At 34.7% G+C, this 22784-nt stretch overlaps 2 protein-coding genes across 2 annotated transcripts; both read right to left on the bottom strand.

Annotated features, from left to right (window-relative positions):
* Positions 1-992: 992 nt before the first annotated feature.
* Positions 993-2765, bottom strand: LOC137249590 (uncharacterized). The gene is made up of 5 exons (XM_067781218.1): positions 2755-2765; positions 2566-2628; positions 1869-2081; positions 1654-1810; positions 993-1586 (listed from the first exon to the last, which is right to left on the bottom strand). Exons 2-5 carry the CDS (start codon positions 2593-2595, stop codon positions 1444-1446), a joined length of 543 nt encoding a protein of 180 aa, XP_067637319.1. The 5' UTR covers positions 2596-2628; positions 2755-2765; the 3' UTR covers positions 993-1443.
* Positions 2766-19535: 16770 nt separating this feature from the next.
* On the bottom strand, positions 19536-21453 carry LOC137248447 (piggyBac transposable element-derived protein 4-like). The gene is made up of 2 exons (XM_067779382.1): positions 20609-21453; positions 19536-20423 (listed from the first exon to the last, which is right to left on the bottom strand). Exons 1-2 carry the CDS (start codon positions 20897-20899, stop codon positions 19536-19538), a joined length of 1179 nt encoding a protein of 392 aa, XP_067635483.1. The 5' UTR covers positions 20900-21453.
* Positions 21454-22784: the final 1331 nt, after the last annotated feature.

The following is a 22784-nucleotide window of genomic DNA, read 5'->3' as shown; positions in this document are numbered from 1 at the left end:
AAATAAAAGGATTATTCTTTATACAGCGCATTATTTTCTTTTTTATAATTGGTGTGATTTTTTGTTTTCTGCCACGCATTTCGACCCGGGGAATCCACTTAACTGCATTTTCTACCATTGTTTTTGAAATATTAAGTAATTTTGCCACTTTTCTGTACGAATTTCCCTGTTTCACCATGTTTTTAATATGTTCTCGCGTTTTCGGATCGCAATGCTTGCCCTTTCCCATTTTCTACTAATTACGAAAAATTCCAAATTGTAATAGACATTAATACCAGTCTGCAAACATTATTTTTACCTTATCTATTAAAAAATACACGTTTAAGTAAAGATTTTTACGACGAGGCTATGAAATGACACGCTGTCCTTATTAAATCGCACAACCGTTCATTGACTTTGTTGAAGACGGAATGATTTTTTTTTAAATGTGTGAAAATAATTTAGTTTTTTCAAACGGTATTTGTTTTTGTTAAGACTGAGTAAAAATAATACGCAGTTAGTTGGATAGAGTTTGCTCGGCATACTTGGAATCTACTGAAATGAAGTTTTATTGCAGCTCTGTCCCTATTATTTTTCACATAACTGTATGTATATAAAAATTCGTGTATTATTCAATATATGTGCACTTTTATATAGTACTTATTTACATTATTTATTCTCACTTAGTTTTACTTATTTACTTATATATCAGATTACTTTTTTTAATGTTTTCATTGTTCATTAAAATTTCGTTTCTTGAAATAAAGTATATTTACATTATTTTTTTTATTTTTACCTATTTACGTATATATCACATTGCTTTTCTTTATGTATTCATTAAAATTTCATTTCTTTAAAAAGCTAATAATTGTTTGTCTTTTCATTCTCAGGTACTTATGATAAAAAACTATAAAAAATATATATATTGCATTATTTATTATGACTTTTACTTATTTAAATGTGTAGATCATTACTTTTTTTAAGCATTCAGTATTCATAAAAATGTAATTTCTTTAAAAAAAACATAAATTGCATTTTTATATCAGATTGCTTTTCTTTATGTGTTCATTATTAATTAAAATTTCATTTCTTTTAAATTTTGTTCACAACATGTTTTGTCAAAAAGGCTTTTATTTATTAGTTAATTGTCCTTTTTGTCTCAGGTAGTTATGATAAAAGCTATATAAAAAATTCAATTAAATATTGGGACTAAATTAAAAAATATTTTGAAAACTTAAAAAACTTCATTTAAATATCACATTATTCTAACTTAAAAAAAGTAACTGACTAACTTAAAAATATTACGAAAACTTAAAAACTTCGTTTGTATATTACATTAGCCTAACTTAAAAACAGTAAATAATTAACTTAAATATATTCCGCAAACTAAAAAAATTCAAAAACATATAAAAAACCGAAAATTCAAAAGCTCCAACTTAAATGAAAAAGAAAAGAGGAAACAATTCATTGCGCTGGTGGGCTTGTCTGTGCAGTAACTAATTTTTGCTTTTTGCCGAATTTCCTTTGTGTCATCCTGTGGTGGCTGAGTTCAACCGCCTTTCTCATTCCTTTTTCATACGATGCATGTCCTTGGTGTATGAATACATCTAAAAACGTACCAAAAATCAATATAGGAATACAATCTATAATACATCTCTCTTTATAACATCTTACCGCGAAGAAATGTCTCGAACAAGGAAAGCTTTTGGAGACTTTTCTTTCCAGCTGCTCCCGCCCAGTTGTACTCTTCCATCAACGTGTCACTAAAAATTTCTTTAACTACTCGGGGTATGTCCTCTGAAATGCCCTTAATTTTGAACATATGAGCCTTCTAAAGTATGAAAGCGAAATTAAATTATGGTAAAAGATAACTTTTTGGGTCAAATTACCATTGCTACAGCATACTCCTCTACCTTCAATCTTTCTTCTACCCTTAGAACCTCTAATACATTCTGGAGAGGCAATGCGCTGGCAACTTCATCCATGTACTTGTCTCTGACTTCCCCAGTAATTTTGCACACAGAGCTTTCCACCTTCTTCAGCGTCACCTTGCACTCTCGCATTAAGTGCTGTTGCGCCAAAACTTCACTCTTCGGTACCGCCTGTTTAAAATGAAGGTTTATTGTTGAAGTATATATATTAACAAGAAACGAGTTGAAAATCGGTGTTACAAAATATTATATGCTCAGATGTGAGCTTTAGCAACAAAGTAGTTTGGTTGAGATATGGTCGGTACCTTTTTTCGTTATCAGCCCAATTCTCAATGTTTTCCCGGAGAGATTTTGCCCGTTCTCCATACAAAAATGGTTGAGAATGGCAAATTTTTGTATGGAGAACGGGAGAAATCTCCCCGGGAAAAGGATTGAGAATTGGGCTGTATATTTAAAATAATAATCTATCGTTGTTGGACGCCCATAACCGTTTAGACGGTTAAGCGCCAATTAAGTAGGAAGTAAGTAATCTATCGTTAGGCGAATGAAACTAATATTCTGCATAGCAAAGATTTGTATATACACAAAAAATCCTAAGCCATTAGAGAATAATTGAAGCGAAAAGTAAAATTAATTGAATAAAAACAATACTTACATCTTGCTTTATTTCCTCCACCATTTTCATTAGTACGCTTTGATTATAGCTGAGTGTACGTTGCTAAGTTTAAAGAATACAAAAAGTACTTTGCATGAATATTGTAAAATACAAATATCTAGTTAAATACAAAATCATTCTGAATTTTAATGCTATTTTTCCTCCGTCTCCTATTACCCTACTTCTTACATTCTGTTCAATTTGATATCTTATAAATAATCTCCATCAAAACTCTCAGCACATCTATAAAAAGAATAATATATGTTTAATATCTTATACAAAACAATGGGGCGTATTCATAGTCAAACTTAGTTAAGAACTAAAAGTTAGTTACAGCTTTTTGACATAATTTTCTATTGGCTATCTGTCGAAAAAGCTTCAACTAACTTTATGTACCGCAATATGTAATATACATCACAGCTACCTAACTGATAGCTTTCTTGTTGGGGCATTGAAAACGATAGAAGTCAGCTGATCAAGCTAATTTTGTTGCACATATCTACCTTTGGCTAAAATATTCGTGCAAGTTTAAAAGACACTTAGGAATGAAAAAAACTTTACTGGTGATTAACTTGGTGTATAGAGTAACTAAATAACTCTAACCCATATCAAACTGGATGTGAGACAGTTCTCAAGCCCAAAAAACTTTTGTTATAATGCAAAATAAATAAATAGTGCAGTGAATTGATAGCAAGGGCGGTAATTCTTTACTTTAGCTCAGAACTGCTAAAACTCGTCCAAAAATATCAGGAGAGGTGTTAAAAGACGCGCTTTGGATCCAGGATCACGAATCCAAAAGCGTAAATTCAAAAGTTTATTTCGTTTGAGATATTTGCAAACAAATTTGAAAATTTTCATGTGATTGTTGTTTTGATGATTTTGTGGTACCCACAAGAAAAACTGTGGGTAAAAGTGTTTTGCGCGGATATAGTTGTGGTCTCCAAACCGGTGTTGGACCCACCCAGAGTAGTTTTTTAAAAGCGCGGCCAAAGGCCGCCAATGCAGAAAGGTGTTCTGCGCAAAAAATATGGGTAATAGTGCAGTTTACGATACCCACCGAAATTTGGGCCAAAATTTTCGAGTGAGGTATCAAAAGACGCGTATTCACGTCTAGATCAAGAATCCGAAAGCGGAAGTTAACTTTTTTTTATCCATTCAAAAGATATTAACGAAAAACCAAAAAAAGACCCCGGGCCCCTCCGAAACCGGGGTGGGATCCATAGTATTTTTGCGCAGAACACATTTCTGCGTTGGCGGCCTTCGGCCGCGCTTATAATAAATAACCTTGGGCTACGCCATGCCAAGTCCGGGTGTGTGGTATAACCGTGGCTACCGCCACGGTGAAACACAATTTTTTTTGTGGGTATAAACACAACAACAACCACATTAAAATCGCCAACTTCAACTGCAAATATCTCCGGACAGAGATAAAATTTTTCTTTTCCGCCTTCGGATTATTGTTCTCGAGATTAATACCTCACTCGAAAATCTTAGCCCAACTTTAGGGTGGGTACCGTAAACTGCACTACTACCAAAATATGGATCCCACCCCCGGGTTCGCAGTGCTTCGGGGCCATTTTTTGGTTTTTTGGAAATATCTTTTGACAGAAATAAAATTTTGAATTTCCGCTTTCGGATTCATGGTCCTGGGATCAAAACGCGGTCGAGTTGTAGCAGTTGTGAGCTAAAGTAAAGAATTACCGCAATGGGGTGCTCTACATAGCAAATTTCTTTGTGATTACTATATCTGGTTCTGCTTTAATAGTGGTGGAAAGTGCAGCGACGTTATGTCGGGGAATGTTTCCAGTTATGACTTGTTGCAATGTGGGAATTCTTTTGCTAAACCAGAGGGCCCTTTATTCAATCCTGCGCTATTAAATTTAATTATCATGTTACACCTGAATATTATACCCGTCTTTGTATTAAAGGGTGCATCTATACTTTTAAATGTAACTTCTGGCATGATATTACATGGAGCTTTCATCTTGGCAATCATTTCTTTGCTTGGACAATGGAAAAATATAGAAACATTACATCTGGATTATCTGTTTTCTAAAAAATAAGTCTGAAATAGGTCGGTGTGCAATCCCATTCTGCGATAGGGCAGCAATCGATGTGCAAATGTATTAGGGCGGACTGAATAAATATAAAGCTTTCTCTTTTGGTATAGTGAAAATATGGTTAAGGACATTCAAAGAGATGGTCTATCAACATTTAAGCTTTTAATTTTAAAGTTAAGTGGTGTTTATCACGATTTTTGTTTTCACATACAAATAACATGGGGATATTTGATTTTTAACTATATGTGGGCAAATGATTTGTGTATAAACGAAAGGTAGTACTCTAGAAGGGGGGTTTAAAACAACCAAATGAAAATTTAAAAAATTTACCACCATTAGGTCCTGCCAGGTTGACTTCAATTTGGTTGGTTCCAACATCTTCAGCCTGATCTCCTTGTAGCAGTCCTTCAGCCTGATCGACTACCATTCCTGCTGAGGAAATGGCAGCACCTTCGGCTTCAGATGTAGCCTCATTAAAACGTATATTCGTTGCAAACACTTTATTGAAAGAATTCGCTGAAAATTATTGAAAGTTAACTTATGTACAAATCATGTACAAGAGATTTTCTTACCATTATTTGTAGATTCCATAACTGCACTTCTTGTAACTGGACTCTTCAAAAACTTTAGAATCAAAAGCTAAAGGATACGTTTTAATTATATTTTTAAGATTTATTTATTCGAAAGTGTGGAAAGTGTTACTTTATTGAAAGTTTATGAAACAAGGGTTAGGAAAAAGTGGCTTAATTGGAAAACTCATGGAATAGGTGGTGAAGAAGGGGTATAAGCAAAAATTTGCTTTCCTGAGGGATACAGAAGTACTTGTAATCAAGATCTTCTCTCTTTAAATCAACCAAATTTAAGCTTGGCTCACTTGCAACAACAATACCTAAACTATCGGAGGAGCTAACAGGTACATCGAAAAAATTTTGCGTTTTCCGAAAAACAGTACATTGCACTATTTCCAATTCTCCTGACCCTACAAGTTCTACTACCTTTATAGGGCCGACTTTTTTGCTATAAAAAAAACAGTCTTTATCTTTCTTTAAATCAATATCGAAAGAGCATAGCTTGGAAGGTTTGTGAATCGATGAACTTACATCCTGCCTTTCTTTCAACCTTAAAAACAGCTGTTGCAATATTTGATTTGGTTTTCTTACTATCTTTTTTAAAAATTGCATAAAATTTTCAAACCTGTAAGCAGAAAAGGAATCTAAAGGACCAAGGTCTTTGACACATTCTGACAAGTGTAATAAACCATGAATGTTGAAAGTAACGCTTTCCTTCCCAAACATTATACTGAACTGCGTGACGAAATGCTCTAATATATCTTGGGCAACATCAGCCTCAGACCTAAACGACCTTTCACTTGAAAGAAGTCGAATGCCGGTATGTAGTAGTAGGAAAAGGAAGTACAACTCACTACTTATGCAGTCTTTTAAAACAAAAATGCCTGTGTATAGCAGGAACTGTCTGAATTCCGTTGCTTTCCACCGACTAACTTCATCTAAACTTCTCGCAGTACGACAGAATTCAGACGGAAAGTAATTCGAAATAAATTTAATATTTTCATTTATCTTTCGGATATTTGCATCGCTATTCAAACTTTTTAAAAACCTTTTTACGACACCTAAATCTACCAAATGCATACAGTCTAGTGGAAACTGAGAAACCATTTTAAAGCCGGCATCTTCTAAAACGGTTTTCTGTTGCCTGAATTGAGGACTGTGGTGAGACACATGATCTCTTTTCTCAAAACTTATATCCGTCCTGGGTATACCAGACGTTGTGGGTAAATATACTTTCCCATCCCAGTCACCCCCTATATGACACCTGGGGCATCCATGTTTGGCATTAAATGACATAACACCACTAACAAACGCCCTAGCTGGGGAGTCGCAAATGAACACACGCACATCAAATCTTAACAACTCTTTATTGGGACCGACAGCAATCTAGAGCAGCTATTTTTACTCCATGGAATAAGAAGAATTATTCACAACCGTATGAGCGTTTTGGTGATGCCGATTTTGCTAGTGGTAATTTGGTATCAGCGACAAGTGAAGAATTGGATAGGATAAGACAGATTGCAGCAAGGGTTACGGGATTTGATAGGTTTAAGAAATAAATAATGTAATTTGTATTGATTATAATTTTTATTTATAAAATATTAAATTTTTTGAATAAATGATATAATGATAAAGGATATGGTTTTTTATTACAATTTTTTAAACCTTCACATGGTTGCCACACGTATTTTATTATGCGTGCTCCAACCCACTTCTCCCTGCGATTTGTATGAAATCAATTGATCGTTCATCTTTTTCGAGATAGTTTGTGAGATTGAGCCAATGTGCGATACTGAAGTGGATGGTTGGAATAGATCGTCGTTTATATCTATGGATTTCGTCTGAAATAGATTCAATTCTTGTGCATCTGCAGTGACTTCCTCGGTATTGGCAATCGTGGACGACGTGGTAGTGATCTTCGTGTTGTGCGACGATGAAGATGCTTCCGTGGTATGCTGTTGCCAAGCATTTACTAATAATTCTGTCTGTTGTTCCGTCAGTTTTTCGTTGGTAAATATCGTGTAGTATCCTCTGTCTTGGAGGAGTTTCTTGAAATGCATGAAAGAACAATTTGTATAATTTATTGCTTTTTTGTAGCGTGCTGATATTTGCTCGATCGTGTGCTGATACATGTATATCATCTTTTTGAAATCCCATAGTTTCTGTTCTATTGCTATTTGTCCTGCTTTCTGTAAAACTTTTTCGATGATGTTCATTGTTTGATGATTGTCCCATATTATTAATAGAAATGAGAGGAATGTTCCTGTCAGTTTTTCTTGGTCTAATTTCGTTATTTTTGTCTCTTGTGTTGTCGATGATTTCCCAATTTTCATTTTCTTCTCTTTCGGATAATTGTAATTGTTCAATTGATTCTTGTAATATTTCAGATCGAGATATGCTTTTTCTAGTTTCTTTTGACTGGATGTAGTCGCAATATATTTGGAAAGCTGTTGGATTTTGTTCCTCAACTGTTTCGGTGTGTATAATTCTTCTTGATTTTCGTCGCTGCTGTGGGCTGGTTCGCTGTTTTCTTGTTTTTCTTCGTCTTCTTCTGACTCGCTTTCGGATGCTTCTGATATCACTAGAGCTCGTGCTGCTTTCCGTTTCTGTAGACTGTGATGAGAATGATTCGATTCGTTGTCGCTTTCTATTATATCTTGAGTGGGTGTATTCGGTATCTGTGTCAGAGGTACTGCTTGGCTCTGAGTTGTATTGGTTTCTTCCATTGCTATTGTTTTCTTCGTAATTGTCGCACAAAAGTAGCACTGACATGCAAGGTAATGATACGTAGGTATTTTTTTAACTTTTCTTATTGGTTTTTTACGTACTTGTTGCACTATTGGTTTATGAGTGTACCACCACTTTAACATATAATCAAGCTACTTTAGAAAAGGTATTATAAAAGCGAAGAGATTTTAAAATCCTACGACGTCCTCCAACGTCCACCGTCAATGAAGAACTGATGCGGGCACTGTTGGTGGACGACAAATATATAGTCATCCAATGCATGCACCAAGGCATAGCGCCTCTGAAGCGAACTTAGCCATAAAATCATTAATATTTTCAGGCTTTTTAAAACCTGAGAAGCTAGCTATAACAAAAGGATCAACACTAGGAAAATGTACTAGTGCTCCAAGAATAGGCCATAAAACTCGACTTGAACTGTTAAAAAGTTTGAGACCATCTACTCCCACATCAATTAAACCTCTTCTTGTGCCTCCAAAAATGAAAATTGTTTAGAAACTAGTTGGTCTTGTATACCAAAGTACAAAAATTCACCATTTGACATAGATTCTACACAGACTTTTTCTCGAAAGGTGTCTAAAAGAGTTTTGGCACACAACGGTACATCCTTTATCCCACCCTTTTGGAGTGCCTGAAGAAGTCCGTCTATAATATTATGAGCAACTTTAAAATCTATGGCCCAACTTCTTAGCAAGTCGTTCAGATCCGTACCTGCACCCTATTCTACATAATAACTTTGGGCACCTAAACACTCTTCTACGCTTTCATCACAATTACTTCGAACACTATCAACTGGCAAACACTGACTTTGCAAAATCTCACTACTCAAAGGATTAGCCTCACTTTCCAAAGGATTAGCAACACTTTCCAAAGAATTAGCAACACTTTGCACTTTATCTTGAGAGGACTTCTCAAGTTCTTTAAACATTTTAACGTTATCGTCAAAGAGCTTTTTCTCTTTCGATAAGCAATTAGCAAAATGCCTTCTTTTCATATTTTTTTTTATTATATTAACCTTTATTTTATTAATTAATTAATTAATTTAAAAATCCCGTCGCGCTCTGAAAATTTTAAGTCTTTTGCGTTTTAGAAAATAATAGCTTTGTTCTGATATTCTCCAAATATCGTCCTCGTGTTGGCAAAACTGACCGAAAATAATGCAAGGGAACACAAATTGAGTTATTTATGGACAGGTACGCACAGTTTCGGGCAAACATGAAAAAAAAATTAACAACACCAAGTTTGTATGTATTAGTAATCGCAATACTTTTGTGTGAATGTGTTGGTGAACACATCAGCGTTCTGCTCACGCGTCTTGTAGGGATTTGTAAATTATATTTTACGCTATTCCAATTAGATTTTACGCACGCCAGTGGCATAGTGAAATTTATATATAAGAGGGAAACATTGGGTAATTATATTCCCAAACTTAGAAAATTAATTCAAATATATCTAAGTTGATACCTTTCAATGTATACACATGATTTAATTTATTTATGCTTTCGTACGCATGTATAAATATGTGTGTACGTGCATATTTATGTATACATATATGTATATTTGTACGTACTACATTATATGAATTTGTATGTCTAGATTAGAGCATCCATATGTAAATTATATGTTACCTATTCTATGCTAAGAGATACTATTTTTTTTTATTTTTTGTTTTTTTTTTTTTACAAAAATGTATGTCTTTCTTCCTATCTTCTCGCCGTTATAATTTGTGTCAATTAAAAGAAATTTAATGAACTAAAAATAATTTAAATTAGTTATTGGGCAAAGAAAACATGGTCCGGCACCGAATAACCCTCTGAGCTGCTACCTCGCCTCCTCGATCCTGGGTTTGGTTGCTAAATCTGCTGATTTCTAGGACATCACCAAAGATTTGGAGATGCGGTTGGAATGGCAATTTATGCGAGAGGTTGATGTGTATTAATGTTTTATCCTTTTAAAAAATGCATGTTTGGTCGCCGGTTTATCTGGCCGTCAACCACGCTACCGCCTACCACTAGGCATACAGGTGCTCGTTTGCACCAAAATATTTAAACCCCAACTATTTTATGGTCCCAATAATAGTTATTTTTGGGAGATATTTGTTATTATGATATTATTATGTTTTTTATGTTGTTATTTGTTATTATGATATATTATGATATTATTATTATTATGATATTATTATCTTTTTTTCACTTTGTGAACAGGTCGACCCCTTTGTGCTTTGTTGGGAGTTATTTGGAAAGTAAAAAAATTCTTCCCAATATTAAATTTTATTTTTAAAGATTTTTTTTCATTTTTTTGGTTTGCCGTCTATATACTTAGCACTTTTTGTTAAGTTTTTGGTTTCTTTGTTTAAAACATTTCCACTTTATTACTTTTTATATTATTTTAAATGTTCTAGACCTTTTGTCTATTCACTTAAACTAACTTCGCACCAACCGATCTGCTCCAACATCAACTTAAAAAATAAACAAGCTCTCTCCCCTGTCAAGTTGATAAACTTCACAAACGATGCAGTAGGGTTACCATCAAAAGCATGGAATGATACTACGCTTTAGAGGGGACTTTTACGGTTTCATAAGTCGCGCTCACAGTATATGCGTATAAAAAAGGAATGTATACAATGATTTCATTAATATGTATATAAAAGTGTTATATTAATTAATAAACTTGATGACTGTTCGGCTGGGACGTGTGGTCGCGTAAACTGTGTGTTAGGTGCCAATTGACATCAGTGCGAGTCACGTTTAGCTATCTGCCCATCTGCACATCTGACATTAGTTTCTTCATTAACTGTATTTTGCAAGTTTGGAAGCTTAAAAAAATACGAATCAATACAGCTGGTCTTTTGTTGTTTCTTCTCACTGAATCATCATCCTAAAAACAAAACATGTCGAATGGTTTTCATACATATCATTTATCTGATTCATTCCCTCAATATTTGATATCTTAATAAACGCCCAATTCAAATCTGAAGTTCCACAGTTTTTGAAACCAAATTAGGTTTTTTTGAAGACTTGACCTAATTTGAGATACTGGCAAACCCAAATTGGGTGTTAGAAAATAAACCCAAATTGGCTATGAAAATCTCTGTGAATTGAATATATAAGAACAATCAAACATACCATTTCGGAACGACTGTAATACAAATAAAAGTGTTAGTAGGCGATTTAAAAGCAAGTTTCCCTTTATTTCAACTCCGCCAGGACGCGGACGAAAGACAACTGCCAATCAAAATTCAAAAATCTATTTTACTGTTGGCTTAACAAGTGCAAACTTATGTATAGTTGTGTATGCAGCATTGTTGTCATACATTGCGTATATATGTACATATATTTGTGTGTAGCATAGAAACGACAGGGCAAATGCAGAAACGATACAATATAGAGACATTGCATAGACGAAAAATCGTGTGAGGCAAGCTTCACAAAATTCTAGTAGGTCACATTCACCACTTACCACAGCAGAATTTGTTAAACTACCACTATCTGTATTTGTTATTTAATAATTATTTGTACACTTTTTATTCACCTAATGTGTTCAGAATTTTAACTTTTACTCACTAAAACTCCAATCAGTGTATTTCTGTGCTTAAATTATGTTAAAAATTGTGTTAAAGTTTTTGGTGTGGTGAAAGTGACCTACTAGAATTTGTTACGCTCCGCTGCTTTCCACAGAAGTTCGCGCATGCAATATCTTTATATTCAAAAATTTTTGGCAAATGCGCTATCTGCTTCTAGCGACACGGTCAAAGTGTAGCTCTGATTTTGCATAACTGAAACGACATATTAGGTGTGTTCCGGAACTTTTATGAAAAAAAAAATGAAGTTGGTTGGTGATATGAAGAATTTTTTCATGTTTTGCAAGGTCACCATGTTTCAACTATTTTATTCACAAACCATGGCATATCTGCGCCAATAAGCGGAAAAAGCAAAACTCACTTATTTATTATTTACATTTTCCGCTAGACAAGCAGACAAAAGAAGATAAGAAATATTTCATTCAATCTCAATTTTACGGAAATCTAAAAAATGCATTTCAATTTCTGCCAAATTAAGCACGCCCATTGATAATGCCTTGATGATGAATTGTATGTTCTTACCAACCAGGAGTTGCGGGCGTGCAGGAGAAGATGCACGGTAGTTTTCAGGAGCAGATGCGTGGTTTTACCTTTAATTGCTGGAAAATGTTGCGAACTAGTCGCTGTGTGTAGGTACTGACGCCATTGCCACATTGAAGGAGTTTTGGTTTGTTTTTAATCAAAATTGTATATTTAAATACGTTTAGAAGTTATAACGTCACAAATTTCCACTGGCTTATTGGGTTTTCAATGGGGCTTTTTCTCCAATATAATGCAATATATGGGTGATTCTCACGAAATCTTGAAATAAGATATAAATAAATTAATAAAAAATATTTTTATTAATTTTTATTTTTTTATTGACACTTTTGTAGTACTTATGTTATTAGATTTTAACAGCATAGTGGTCCCCAGAATACACGTGTTTTAACCAAATTATACGAGCCCTTTAAAAACTTAAGAATGAGGCAATGACGACTGAAATGAGGGAATGATTTTTATACACAATTAATTGATGATAAATCTCTTTATTTAGGGCTACCAGGTTCCCCTGGGGCAAAACCGGGACACTTTGAAAATTCAAGAAATATACACCCAATTTTACAATTAAAGTCGGTCGTTGGTACTTGTATTCAGACTAGTTGGAGCGCACATTATAAGCAAACCGAATAGTTGGTAGATTTCATGACTCTTTATTTAGATTTAAAAACCGGGACACGTAAACGAAAACCGGGACATTTTAGGGTTGGACCGGGACACCGGGACAAATGGCCTAAAACCGGGACGTCTGGCAGCCCTATCTTTATTGCTTTTTAAAATATTTGTATAACATTACTAAGAAACATTAACTGGAGAATTATTAAGTAATACTAATATTGCATTCTGAAAATGATATTAAGTACTTACAGCAAAACTTACTTTTATTATATGGCACTTAATCACAAAGAATTGTTATCGGCCGAAAAATTATCATTCGAAGAATGTCCGCCACGAGATCGCGTTTGTATTTTAGTACGTCTTGTTGAAATACGGGGTTTTTCCGGAGATGAGTAATATCCCAAGTGAAAATGACTACATTTTTCCACACATTGAGAGCAAGAAAAGCTTCTGAACTCCATCACGTCACCAGTAAACACAAACTGGCGAATTTTTTGAGTTCCCGAAAATGCAATGATAGTGTTTGACTTGACTAAATCTTCTATTTTTTCGATATTAGCAGTGGTAATTTCAAACAAAATAATCGAAGGACATCTAGACATCAAAATTTTTTTTAGTGTGCTCAAGTCCACGATATCTTGTCCTTCAGCCACTGCTTTATCAGCAGATCTTTTTGATGTACCACCCACGCCGTCAGGTGCACCTTTACCGTGGCCTGGTTCTGAATAGTGCCATGAAAAGAATGTCGTTCCCGGAAATAAATCATTTATATGATGATATACAGTGTGGAATATATATAAACTTGTTTTTGTACTGATTGACTGGACGATCGCTTAGTATGTGGATTCTGTGAATATTCGAACTCTCACGTTTAAGCCAGTCAAAAACTGGTACTAAGTGAGCCCAAACCGCCATTGAATCGTGTCTGTATTCTCAGATAGAGAGCAAAAAGTTTGAGCTCTAATAACATCATTGACACGTAAATATAATACACCCGTATGAAGAGTGATTTGCTGTCTGGCCCCGCCAAAATGGACTGCTTGTATCTCTTCATTGTATTTAGAGCAATAATTTTCACTGAAGTCTATATGAATAAGAACTTCATTCTTAGTCAAGTTTTTTTTAAGTTCTGAAATGGGTTGATATTGGTGAGTTATCGTGGCAACGTGCTGAAAGAATAAAGGTAATGTTTCTTCCAATTTTTCGACTAGCATTCTAATTGAAACCTTCATCTCTTTTTTTACCAGCTTTACGCACTGTTTTCATTTTTCCGTCCTTTTCAAAAGAAGTGGTTTCATGCGTACACTGATGAAATACCACCACTATTCGGTTTGGCTGTGGACTACCGTTTTATGTTTACAACCTTCACAATCTCTTAATAAACATTTGGTTGAATGGACGTTGCATGTTGTCAAGTCGTAACTAGGCAATGCTTTATTTTCATATAACTTCAAAATCATCAGTTGAACATTTGCATGGATCCCACATTGACAAGTATTTCGGTCTTTTACGTTCGCCCATGTCACCCAGAAAGGTCGAAATCTACAGAAAGTTGCTAAGCTTAATTTATATTCGACTGTAGTCAGAAATTTTTTGTGCAAATTTTTCATAGTGTCAGTTAACAAACGTTTTTGTTTAACACTTCCCTTTGATCTGATAAAATGTTTTTTTTCCTGGACACATCCTAGAATTTTCATCACTTTCTAAAAAAATCGATTACTTCTTTTTTAATTTTTATCAGTCGATCATTTATTTTTCTAAACCCCATTTTTTTGTAGGTTTGATGAGTAAAAAACGGTTTTGATAAATGCAGTAATTTGTGCTTTTTTAAAAGATCTGGTTTTAAGATCTCATAGAACTTTTTTTAATTCTTCTTTCTCTGGAACTCATAGTAGATATAGATTTCAATTGACCTTTCTCTTTTTTCTGTAAATATTTAGCTCTCTCTTTTTTGCGAAGTCTTTTTAATTTTTCAGAACTGGATTTCATGTTTTCCCGGCGCTTCCTATCGTATTCCTTTTTTTAATTTAGCTTCTGCATCAGACATTTTTTTTTCGCCATTATTTGACACTAAATCAAAAGAGAAACGATGAATTTAAGATTTACATTAGCAAAAAAATAAAAAATTCAAGTTAGTACTCATTCCCATAAATCGTCATTCCCTCATTTCAAATCGAAATGAGGGAATGACGAAATCAAACATAACCAAACAAATCTTGCACCATAACAATTTGCCGCGTCTAAATTTGTGTATATGCTTTCTATCTTTCACAACCTACTTCACTGAATAATTAATATTTAGATATTGTAATTACCTGTTTTTTTTTATGTGATGGAATGACGACCAAAAATGTAATTATTTCAAATTTTAATGAAAAATTGTTGAAACAAATTCTGTAGCAACCACAAGATGAATTCACTGCTTCGAATAATTGACAGTATTGCCAACTATCAAAAACCAAGGGGGTAATGTTTGAATTCTTAAAAATACATTCACTTATCGACTGTCGGTAAAGGTGTGAGGGAATGATTTTTTTTTTGTGGGACACAGGTAAAACCATTGTCAAAAACTCGTTCTTTACATTTTATTCAAAATACAAAAAATGTTTGAAAATTTATTGTATTTTTAATCAATTAGTCAAAGCTGCAAACAGAATTTTTGAGAAGATTTTGATCTAAAAATTCGGAGGTGTTATAATCTGGGGTTTGGGACATAGTGAGGGAATGATGTTGAGGGTACTGTATTTTTGTTATTCTTTAAAGATATCCACATGGATCAAAAATTATACACAAAAGAATTAGGCTTAATACCCTTCTTTTCAAGGAAAAAAAGTTACCATCGTATGTCGGTTAGATTTTTGTAAAACCTGAAAGAACACGAATTTCAAGATTTAGTGAGAATTACCCATATATTTTAATTCTTAAGGTTTTATTAAATCTCGACTGCTCGCTCGAAAAGTGGATAATTTATGCATGTATATCTATTTTGCGTGCATGGTCGCATTATGAACGATAGGAATGTTGACGAAATGAAACATCAGCTGACTAATTTGATGTGGTGAAATTCTGTTTGATTGATATTAAGGTGTTCATAGGTGCCATTACATCACTCTTCTTTTGGAAAAGAAGAAGTTGGCAGGGTGATCAATTCTACCGCCTTCTTCTTGTCCAAAATTGAGTATAAGTAAAAATGAAAATTTATTAAGTAAAATTTTAGAATTTCGAAATGAAGTTAGAGAAGCTAAGTTAAAATTTTTTCGATGAACGAATACCCGGAATATACGTGGTTGCTGATGGGCGCTGATATTAACTACATAGTAACACCACTTCTATTACTCACAACGATGATGTTGAAAATATCAACTAATGATGGTTGCGTTGCAGTCGCATGAATAAAATTGATATTTTTAATATATATAATATATGTGTGTGTGTCCTATTGTTGGCACCGTGGAAATCAATATAAAAGTTTAGTAGCCAAACTTAAATCCTGTTAATCAATGTTTAAGAACAATTTTTAAGTAGGAGAATTTTTTAAAGAGAGAGAGCTAGCATTCTCCTTAAAATCCTTTCTTCTTTCATATTTAATCGAACACTTATGTAATAACAAGTTAATTTGAACAAAAGTGGAGCACGATTAACATAAATATAATGTTTCGAGTTCTTTTTGAGTTGGCAAACCCTAGATTCAAACTTTCATTAGAATTAGCGCTAACTATAGAGCTCAATGAAAGGCACATTAGCGTGTTCATAGGTTCGCACTAGGCTAGTGTCCTAGTTATTCAGAACCTTTGTATAAGCAACAATTAGTCCATTATAAAACTCCCTATTTTCTAACCGGTAGCAAATGCGCAAATTCCGACAAATTCTCGAGTCATGCACAAATCCTGGCCATCGAGCTACAATGTGTAATATATTCAATTTGATGTCACATTTCTTAGACGCAAGCTAATTATAAGGAAAAGAGGTTGTTTGGTGTGCTATTGAAAATTTCGAAAATTAGTATGCACTTTATTAATAAATAAATGTACATATGTACATGCGTATATGTGATGAACAGCCAGAAAGGGAGATAGGCTGCCGTCGCTGCTAGCGCAAGCGCAAGCTAGGAACGACAAATGGAAGCGATTGTTGGGTTAGTCCCGCTATTCGAAAAATAGCAGATTGGAACGATATATTTATATGTATGTGCGTATGTGGGGAGTAGCGGTTCTCTTTAAATCTAACGGGCTTAAATGCCGCTATTTATACGCACTTACGTGCGTATGCGGACAGTTCTCATCGTGGTTGAAATACTATGCTCCTTTTCCTGTCTTTTGTTAGACCACGGTAGGGTTCTTGAATGAAAATGCTTTGTGCACAAGGCTGTTTGGTTTGTGCGGCGATGATGGTTATGTTGCGTTTAATAACGATATGAATTTTTTTTTGTTTTTCACAACTGCACTAGATTTTTCTTTTAAACCCTCTTCTTTAATAATTTTCGCACTATTTTGCTATTTTGAGGAATATATAAGGTTTTAATGAGAACTTTTATTTTTCTGTAGCACACGCGCAGAGTTGAAAATTCGAATGGAAAATCTAGGGATGGGGCGATGGCGATGTACAAACAGTGTTGTACCTTTTTGCGTTGCCACTGTTTCAAATTTGGCTCGCAAGGACCAAATGTCTAACGCAATGACGTGAATGCGTATTTCAAATTAAAGCAATTCATTTATTTAGTTTAACACTTAAAACTAACAATGGGAAATTCAAGTGTGACAATTTAAATGATAAATATGTCCACAATGGAACGAAAAGTTTGTTTACATGAAAGTTAATTAATTACGCCAAAAAATTGATGGTTTGAACGATGTGATACTTCTTGCGACCGCGCAAGGGCTAGGTGGGATTAGAATACTAATATAACGCGAATACTATGGTGCCCGCGCAAGGGTTAGGTAGCATTAGGGGACTAATGCAGCGCAAGTGCTACCTCGGATGATTTATATGTACAATATAACTTACGGTTGTGGATGGATACTTCCTTTTCGTTTTCCCTGGATTAGATGTGGTGGAGATGATGATGTTAGTAATCGATCCGTAGTTGTTGATAAAAAATTGGTAACTGTAGATGATATTGGTTGATGATATTTGGTTGATATCCCACGTAAAAAAGAGAGTGAGAATGAGAATGCATAGCACTTGTATTTATAGGAAGAAAAATATTGATGGAAGGTAACTCCAACAATGTTGACTGGAAGCACTGGATGGCAACTCCAGTCTACTCTACAGCCAGGGTTGTATTAACGCAAGTCATAACTAGTGACATGAACGCAAGTCACTGGAAAAGTGATCGCAAGTCACAGATGGGTGGTTAGGTGACCGAAAGTCACTTACGGAACGCATAGTAACCTACGGAACGGAATATTATTTAAGTGAGCGCAACTCACTTAAACATGTATAAAATAGCTATGTGCATTGGACTGCATGGAAATCAAAAAAATAAAATATTTTTGGGTCTGCCTTAGGCAATCATAAAATTCGTGGTTTCGCAAACCACATATTAAATCATGAAATATCCCTCAAATAAATATTTCCTTTGTTCTTTTTGCCTAATGCATTATATATGAGGGTGCTCACATAAATATAATTTTTTATTTTTGTTACGAAGAAACGAAAAAAAGGATAGTACAATGGCAAAGGCAGCGTTACTTAAATTAAACAAAATCGCTGTCAATTCCATTGCATCCACCCATTTTTATCAAAATAAAAATAAAATAAGTAAAAAACAAAAACACGGAAATGAAAAATGTTCCAATTGAGAACACCCTAATATAACACATGGCACATAGCACAATTCCCTTTTACTTTTCGAAGTAAAAGAGTATCTACACAAAAAAAATATTTTTCTAACAAAAAAAAATAAGAAATTTCAGACTGATGGAGACACCCTAATGCAACATATTGCAATTAAGTTTTTGCTCTTCGAGGCAAAAAACCAACAAACAAAACCACATAACAAAAAAATTTTTCTTTTTTCCCACAATAAAAAAAAATCACTGCACACCCTACTATGTTGCCACACCATACGATCGTATGATTTTATTGCGAATCGTAACAAAAAATACAATGACACAATTTTCACTATAATTGTTGCTCTGCTTTGGTGAAGGATTTTTTGTGTGACCTTTCATAGGTTTTCATTAACACATTTTTTTCCTCTCTTTTCATATGCAATATATATACGTACACATATGTATGTATATGCATATTTTATGGTTTCACTAAAACACTACACTAATCACAAATTAACGACGAAAACGTTAAATGCCCGCGTTTTACACTATTCACTCGCGCGAGTTACGTCGTTACGTTAGACGTTGGGCGGGTACTACTTACGTTTCGTAACCGCACTTAAGAGAGAAGACTTTTACTTGGTTTATTACAATATTAAAAAATTCTTTATTCATTGATTTTTACTAACTACCGATTAACCCTTATGTCAACGGCAACATACCTGGGTATGTTTTGCGTTTTCAAAACGCTGTAGCTCTGAACTGGATAATCGGATCGACTTGAAATTTCGTGATATCCTAGCGAAAACTGTTTTACGCAATAGTCCCAATTTTGGTTAGGATTGGATCATCCGTTTGGTAGATAAAGCCCATTTACAAAGTTGCACCCTTACGTCAACAGCATACATACCTGGGTATACCATACCATATGTATAGTAAATCGCATGCAAATATGATAATATTTGAAAAGTATAGTTTATTTTGAGTGAAAAAAATACTTATGGCATAAAAATTATTATAAATTATAAAATACTTATGAAAAAAATATTAAAAAAACTACGAAAAAATTTAAAATTATTGAAATTCAATTACATTTATCGCATTGCGGCAAGTCTTTGGAATGCTCTGCGCACACTGGTTTGTTGCATAATGTGCATGCTTTACGAGTAGGGCGTCGTTTGGAGCAGATGTAGCAATTCCCCTTTACTTTTAGGCGTCCCGTACTATCACGCTCCTCCGCTTCATGTGCTCCAGCATCCACAACTCGGATGGTCCTACCTATCATGGCTTCGATGGCGTTGCGCGTTGAAAAAACTCTGGATATTCTGCTGTTATTCGCCCTTATCTCTATTTCTGGCATGCATAGTTGCTCACTTAGCTGATGGAGAAACATCCTACGGCGGCTTGTATATGACTTCAGGTGAGTGTTGTTGTCAACGTATATTATGTATGCAGCAAACGCAGCAACGTCCACAATATTATAAAAGAAAGCCGAAGGCCATCTATTTGTGCGCCGCTTGGTACTATATTCGGACAAGCACATGTCCATGCTATCAACTCCACCTTTGGTTTTGTTGTAGTCCAATATAAGCAATGGCTTCTTCTTAGGACCGGACGTTTCTGTTGTATAATGAGAAGTGGACAATAATACAACTGCCTTGTTTTTCTTGGGCACGTACGAGCACATCGTAACGTGATTATAGAACCCAAACATTGACGATTCAGCTTCACGTCCCTTGGGGTTGGCAAATGCTGCTGGCACGAATGTACGCCTTTTGTTGCAAGTACCCAATATAGATAAATTATTGTCTATCATCAAAGATTTTGCCAAGTTGTAGCTAGTGAAAAAGTTGTCACATACAATATTTCTTCCACTTCCATCAAAAAGGTTGATACATAAATCTTTGACTATTCTTTCACCAACGTTTCTTTCACGTTCACCAGACGGTGCCATTCCTGTATAGATTTGTCCCTGCATTGAAAAATTAAATTCAATTTATTTAATAATTTGGGAAAAATTATAAAAATTAAAAAATTGCTTCAAATAAATGTTTTCATACATTTGAAAAAGCAATATGGGCAATCCCCGATTATTAAAATCATAAATTCAATTTAGTTATTTATACTTTCAACAATTTTCAACAATATTGATAGTACCTGCAATGGATAGAACGAAATGGAGTCGCACACCCACCACACTTTTATCCCATATTTGGCAGGTTTTGATGGTATGTATTGCGTGAAGCCAGTTCCACCACGATATGCATACAATTGTTCATCTACGGTGACGTTGGCTCCTGCCACGTAATATCTACGAAGACAGTTGTTTAGCATCAAAAAAACGTCCGATATTGCTGCTGCTTTGTCAGTTTGTTTGCGTTGCTGGCGTGTGTTTCCATTATCAAAACGAATGAAGCGGCTAATTTCCCAAAATCGTCGTAAACTCATTGCAGCACGATATAATGGATGTGATTTAGTATTCCACAAATCTTTCGTATTCACGTAACCAGAATGTGTAACGCAACGCCACTTAGCAAAAGTACGCCCAAATATGCATCAAATTCACTTTCTGTTATGGGAATCCATGATCTCGGTTCTCTTGTTGGATGTTTTGCATTGTCATCATCAAAGAATTGCCTTGCCTTTCGATTTGATTCACGAATAATTATGTCGCATATTTCGTCTGACGTTATCAATTTGAACGTTTCTGAAATGGTCAAACCTTGCGTTGCCCGTACTGGTCCAGATTGTGCACTTCTTAGAATGTTGTGCGTACGGAATCTTACAGGTTGTGGTTGTATCGAAGACCAAACATTACCATCTCTGGCAGTAAAATATTCCCCAGTTTCAGTTGGTGCATCTTCAAGTTCTTCATCTGAATCACTGCCGTCCTCTGGGTCATATTCTGGTAACGTGGGCTCTTCTAAGTCTGAGTCATCACTACCAATATCACCTACCATTCATCTAAAGCCTCGTCACCAACTACTGAATCGTGGTCACTTATTTCTTCTTGGCTCTCTTCAAGCGTTTGACGAATATATGCTTGCTGTTCTTCGTACGAAAGTGCGCTTAGTTGTCGTGGAGTAAACCATTTACCATGTGCCATTTCACTTTGATTTTATTTTTTTATTTCCACAAAATAAACAGAAACGTCCTTTCACTTCGAATCATACGTGCATGATAAAATCCGAATACTGGTAAACCCTATTTTATACTTTTTAGCGCAAGTGATTAACGCAGGTACTATCGATTTTTTCAGAGATGTGTACCTGCCGGGTTATAACGGCATGCCATTTGCCATACAAAACGTATGTACATACCCGGGTGTGTTGCTGTTGACGTGCGTAAAAAAGTTCTGCTGTTGACATAAAGGTTAAGACCGACAGGTCGTTTTGATGTCCGGGCAACAACTGCCTCTTCAATATTTCTCAATCTTTTGCTTAACCTAAATACATGAGGCATCTTTCCGATGCACATATGTACATAATTACTTATTTACCAAGCTCACCCAAAAATTCACATATTTCCACATATGTACTTTGGCTGCAACATAGTTGCAGTCAGCATTATTATTTATTATGCTTATTGGGGTATGTCAGTTTGTATATTTGAATGCCTCTGTAGAACAACATAGGCAGAGGCATTAACTGAATTGGTTTTATATTAAGGTAATGTATGTTTGTACATTTGTATGCTTCCAAAGTGGAACCATACACAAAGCCCAGTTTTGCTGGTTGCAACAAAGTATCTTATTTACTTTATTTATTGTGTGGGTGGCCTGATGTGGACTGCTGAGCAAGCATTACTTAAAACAACTATGTTCCAAGTTTTTTTTTATTTTTTATTTTTTTTTTATATGGGGCATTCCACATAACTCGCGCGAATTAACGAAAACCACGATTACAACGAAAAAATCACACACGACACTTTTTTTCTTTACGTTTTCTATTAATTCACGACGGAAGTTAGTGAAATATGCAATGTATTGATATTGCAAAAATCGGTACACTAGTACGGTAGCATGAGGGTGTTGACACATCAATCATCCGTAAGGCCACATGTTTCACATATGGAAAAGCATGACATAGACATTTATTTTGAGAAACTAAGTAGTTAGTAATCAAAAAAAAATGCTATAAATGTTTGGAAATATATAAATTAGACATTGTTGAGAAAATTTTTCCTTTTTATGTTTGGTTTGGCGTTGTTTCTGTTATACTACAATACGATACATCCATATCGTATTTATATATCGCATACTTTACCCTGCTTCCACCAACAATTCCTTATAAGGTGAAGTCTACATTTACTTTACCAGAATTGCTCGCCAACC

The sequence above is a fragment of the Eurosta solidaginis genome, chromosome 4 (genome assembly GCF_040869045.1).
Source record: "Eurosta solidaginis isolate ZX-2024a chromosome 4, ASM4086904v1, whole genome shotgun sequence".
Taxonomy (NCBI): Eukaryota; Metazoa; Arthropoda; class Insecta; order Diptera; family Tephritidae; genus Eurosta; species Eurosta solidaginis.
This window is presented reverse-complemented; position numbering and strand designations above follow the sequence as displayed.